General features: G+C 39.9%; 1 protein-coding gene across 4 annotated transcripts; it reads right to left on the bottom strand.

The window, feature by feature from the left end:
• Window positions 1–691: 691 nt before the first annotated feature.
• LOC109167719 (probable prolyl 4-hydroxylase 8) lies at window positions 692–4,109 on the bottom strand. Of its 4 annotated transcripts, XM_019316818.1 has the most exons (9): window positions 3,724–4,109; window positions 3,563–3,644; window positions 2,535–2,632; window positions 1,945–2,042; window positions 1,542–1,671; window positions 1,273–1,460; window positions 1,058–1,143; window positions 968–974; window positions 692–912 (listed from the first exon to the last, which is right to left on the bottom strand). In XM_019316818.1, the coding sequence occupies exons 1-7, from the start codon at window positions 3,912–3,914 to the stop codon at window positions 1,070–1,072; spliced, it is 861 nt and encodes a 286-aa protein (XP_019172363.1). In that variant the 5' UTR covers window positions 3,915–4,109; the 3' UTR covers window positions 692–912; window positions 968–974; window positions 1,058–1,069. The 4 variants fall into 4 exon arrangements, 3 of the variants coding, with proteins under 3 accessions (XP_019172363.1, XP_019172361.1, XP_019172362.1); XR_002051902.1 differs by having other exon boundaries at window positions 692–913; window positions 967–1,143; XM_019316816.1 differs by lacking the exon at window positions 968–974 and having other exon boundaries at window positions 692–966.
• Window positions 4,110–4,343: the final 234 nt, after the last annotated feature.

The raw sequence follows: 4,343 nt of genomic DNA, 5'->3' as shown, positions 1-4,343 counted from the left end.
AGTGAAAATGAGTCTATGACGAATTTTTACTGCTTTATTAAAGTTAAGGGGACGGACCACCCAACCGCCGGTTAAGAATAGGGTGGGCGGTTGGATCACATTTGACTAGGTCCACTTGTACACTTAAGGCCTAGGACGCCTCCACCGAGGCCACCTTCCGCCACTAGCCCTCGGGTCGTGGTCACCCTGACTGAGGTCAGCCCCCAATCGAGGTCCGGCTGAGGCCAAGGTCGACCCCAACCGGGGTTGACGTTGACCTCTAGACGGGGTCGACGCCGACCTCTAGCCGGGGTCGACCTTGACCGAGGTCGACCAGTGCCGGGCCCCCTTGACCCCTCATGCCGCGCCAATTCCTCTTCGGGTCGATTCGTCCCGAACCCATTGCTAATATATCCATTAATCATATTCAAAGAAAAGTATTTATCAATAAAAATGATGCAAAATTTATAATGTGTAATCTGTTTGAATTATTTTATTTAATTAATTATGTTTTATATTTTGTCATTAATATTTTTTTATTCCATTTTGAAGTGTTTTACTTTTTGTCCTAGCTCAGACAACGAAATTATTCTCTCTGACTCTCTGAGAGCTTGGTCTGGGATGGAGTAAAATTGTCATTTCATCTCTCAATCCAAGAAAAGAAGCCCTACCCAACCCATTTGAAAAAGCAAGAAAGACACCAAAAAATTAAAAAAAAAAAAAAAAAATACTAAAAATTGTACAGTTTATGCTTTGAATGACAACATGAAAGGGCTCACTGGAAAACATAGTAAAAATTGTACACTATATGCTTTAAGTTTGGTCTTTCTGTTTCTATATCCTCTACCCTATTTGCCGGTTTTCTGTAGCTATAAGAGTGTCAGAGACTTGAAGAGCCATGAAAGGACTTGAGAAGAAGGCTCTCTTGATACCCATACCCATTTTCCAGCACAGAAACTGAGTTCATCCAAAACCATATTTCCCTATCTGTCAAAACGTAAACACAGTAACCATATTATGCTAACAGGCACAATTGCCATCCACAATATTCGCGTGTAGTCTGGTTAACGAATTTTACCGTTTGCACAGTTTATGTATCATACTTGTGCAAGCGCATCCATTTTGTAGATGACCATTTGTTACCCTTTATAACGGGGCAACCACCTGTCAAAAGATATGAGAATCAGATATAGCTTTATTGATCCAGTCAAGTGCACGTCGACTTGACAGAACTACTACATTTACGAGACTTAAGTGTGTCAATAACCCACGGTTTTGTTCTCGGTTACTCACCATGCAAACTGGAAGGATCTGGACTTGCGTCTGGTTTCATGCTCCAGAAAAGCAATGCATCGCCCATTTTTGGTTTTATAGACAATCCGCGTTTTCCACATTCGGATAGCTCATCCCACCAAGGGACGGCACTAATGTTACCCTTGGCATCAGGGAAAACTGTTTCTCCTCCTTCTTCAACGTCAGACCTGCAGAGTAAGAAGAAAAGGGAGGATTAGAAAATCCTATCCAAAATTGAGTATATAAAGCGTGCAAGAAAATTTGCTTACAGGTACATGAGTAGCGTGGCCACTCGTTGACCCCCATTCTGAATATTAAATTCATCAGCAAAGTAATCATAGTGGGGTTCATACTTCTGGCCCACTTCATAGTGGAGAACTTGAAGGCTTTCGCCATTTTCTGCATAAGCACAAGAGACAGTTTGTACATTTCAAGTTCATGGCTATCGTAGAAATTAGGGATGCTCGAGAGAAGCACTGTCACATAATAATGCCATTAAGGTAAGGTAGTTTTCAACTCTTACTAAGCTCTGGAGACATCATATGAATTTCATTCAAAATATCGTATGGGTTTGATTCAAAATTACTCTTGGAAGGCTAAGATGCTCGGCCACCAAAACATACAACATTATTCACATTCAAATAGTTACCGTGCTTTTGTCAAACTGCTTACCTACAGGTATGTGAGTGAAATGTGCAATTCTTTTCTCGATGTTACTGATTATTTGATCACCTCCTCTGGTTAGAAATGTTCCCGTGCTTGTCCGCACCCTGACAGGAAGAGGTTAATAGTAAGCCCAAAAGAAACATCACCCAAGGGTGTGTTTGGAAACCCAGAAAATGATTCCAGTGTTTGGCAAGGGGGAAAATACTAAAGACAATGGAAATTGATAAGGAAAACAAAGCCATTTTTTTGGTAAATAAACTCCCCCTTTTTTGGGGAGAAATCATTTTCCAGGCAGAGAAAAAGCTCCTGGGCGGCGAGATGGAAGGCGACCGGTGACGCCAGTTTTGTCTTCGGAGTTGACCGGATAAAGTTTAGGGTATTTGACCCTTTTCTTTTCTGCTCATTTTCCCGGAAAATAAACCAAACACACCAAGACAGTTTTCTGGAATGTAACTAAACACCAGAAATGAAAATGTTTTCTAGAAAATAACTCATTTTTCAGAAAACATTTTCCAGAAGTCATTTTTCTGGTTTCCAAACATCGCCTAAGTGTAACTTAAACACACATGTTTGCACAAGTGTTCAGGGATGCTCACCTGCTATCTTTGCTCTTGCCAGTTTCATTGTCAACAACCGTTGACTTTCTCATACTGGGCTTGGCAAGGCTAATTAAATATTCACATTCATCCTTCGACTGACAAAGAAAATAACAAAATGGTATGCATTAGAAATGAAAATTTGAAAATATATAAAACTTAAACTTGTACTAGCAACAATTAAGAAATCCAAAGATAATTCCTAAACAGATTTCCAAATAAAATTAGAGCAAAATGGCAGTTAACCCCCCAAAAGTCATCAACTTTTAACCTTTTTTATTTAGCCACTTAACCCTTTCCTCTGTACTCAGTTCTCTACCTCTTCCCATCTCCCTCTCTTATTCTATGGCCAAAAACTTGAAGATCTTTTCTCAAGGTTTTATTAGGCCTCAAAGTTACTCCCTACAGGCATTTCTTTCGACATTTCAGTACATCACATACATATTTACTAGAATTAACCTCAAAACCATTCTGAATTGCTTTCTTATCAATGTAATCAATAATCATGCCGCACAGCACAAATCAAGAATTCACCCGCGCAAATGAATTGCCTTCTACACTCCCCTGAATCAACCCAAAGCGCCTGATTAGCCAATTCAAGTCTCAAATACTCACTACTAATCATTGCATCCCAAGCAACTAAATTTCTCTTATGAATCTCACTTGGCTCAATATCTTCTAATTTTGCATAGATATTCAGCAAAGAGGCCAGAACAAAGAGCTTGGTATTCTTTGAATGCCATTAAAACTGAAGAAAAGAGTTGACAAACTTATGATAAGGTGGGCAAAAACTTGTGTGAGACCGTCTCACGGATCCTTGCCCGTAAGACGGGGTCGGATACTTATACTAGCAAATGTAATACTAAATTAGGAATAAAATGTAATAGTTTTGAAGGAAGGATTGGTATAACGTTGTTAACACCTAAAGTGTAATGTCATAACAACTAACAGCCCAAATTAATATAAACACAGCAACACATATTCATTAAATTTAAACCAAAAAAAAAAAAAAGAAAGTAAGAATGTACCAAGAAATTATGATAGATAAAGGCTCTAGGCTCCCAGGAAACCACTTCAACCCACCTATCTCCTTTATCGCCATCATCTTCCCTGCACCCAACGATTCCCAACAAAAACAATTAGATCAGAGTCGAATTTCATGAGTATAATAGTAGAAGTAGTCAAGTACCTCTCCGTCGCGGTGCGCGCGATTGTGGTGAGATCGTGCGCTCTCGGGGACTCTCTGGACGTCGAGATAACCCCCAAAGCGAGGATAATTAAAACGAAAAAGGCAACCATTATGAGCGCGGTGAACACCGTCGCCCACGACAACGCCGTTTTCCTCGGCGGCAATCGGATGCTCTTCCCCTTCGCCGCCATTCTCAGGCTAGGCTGCCTTGGACTCACTCTGGTGAGAAATTGAGCGAGAATTTGGGGTTTGGATTTTATTGATTCCGCGTTCGGTCACAGAAAGGCTGGGCTTATTTATAGCTGACGATATACCAGTGAAGAAGAAGGCAAGAAGCTGAGAATTGCAGTTGGTATTGTGGGATTGGGTGTTACGCAGTATTGACCCCGTACTCCTGTTTTCGCCAAACACCCACAGGTTTATATGCCACTTTTCGAAACTAGAAAAACAACTTTTTAAAAAATGAGAAAATTTCATTTTTGGTCCGGTGACTATTGTGTTCTTATTAATTTGAGTACTTGATTTTAAAAAGTATTAATTTAGTTTTATAACTATACAATTTTTAACACATTTGGTCCTGCCGGTCAAATTACCGACAAAATGTTACTAAGAAAATGTAA

The sequence above is a fragment of the Ipomoea nil genome, unplaced genomic scaffold, assembly GCF_001879475.1.
Source record: "Ipomoea nil cultivar Tokyo-kokei standard unplaced genomic scaffold, Asagao_1.1 scaffold3169, whole genome shotgun sequence".
NCBI lineage: Eukaryota > Viridiplantae > Streptophyta > Magnoliopsida > Solanales > Convolvulaceae > Ipomoea > Ipomoea nil.
The sequence above is the reverse complement of the archived record's forward strand: the minus strand, read 5'-3'. Positions and strand labels throughout refer to the sequence as shown.

What these genes read in the sequence shown, in the direction of transcription:
- LOC109167719 (XM_019316818.1), bottom strand. Translation starts at nt 3,914, where the DNA reads ATGGCGGCGAAGGGGAAGAGCATCCGATTGCCGCCGAGGAAAACGGCG. An exon ending in GCGCGCACCGCGACGGAGAG is followed by an intron (nt 3,645 to 3,723) that starts GTACTTGACTAC and finishes CGTTGGGTGCAG; the next exon opens with GGAAGATGATGGCGATAAAG. An exon ending in GGCAAGAGCAAAGATAGCAG is followed by an intron (nt 2,043 to 2,534) that starts GTGAGCATCCCT and finishes TCTTCCTGTCAG; the next exon opens with GGTGCGGACAAGCACGGGAA.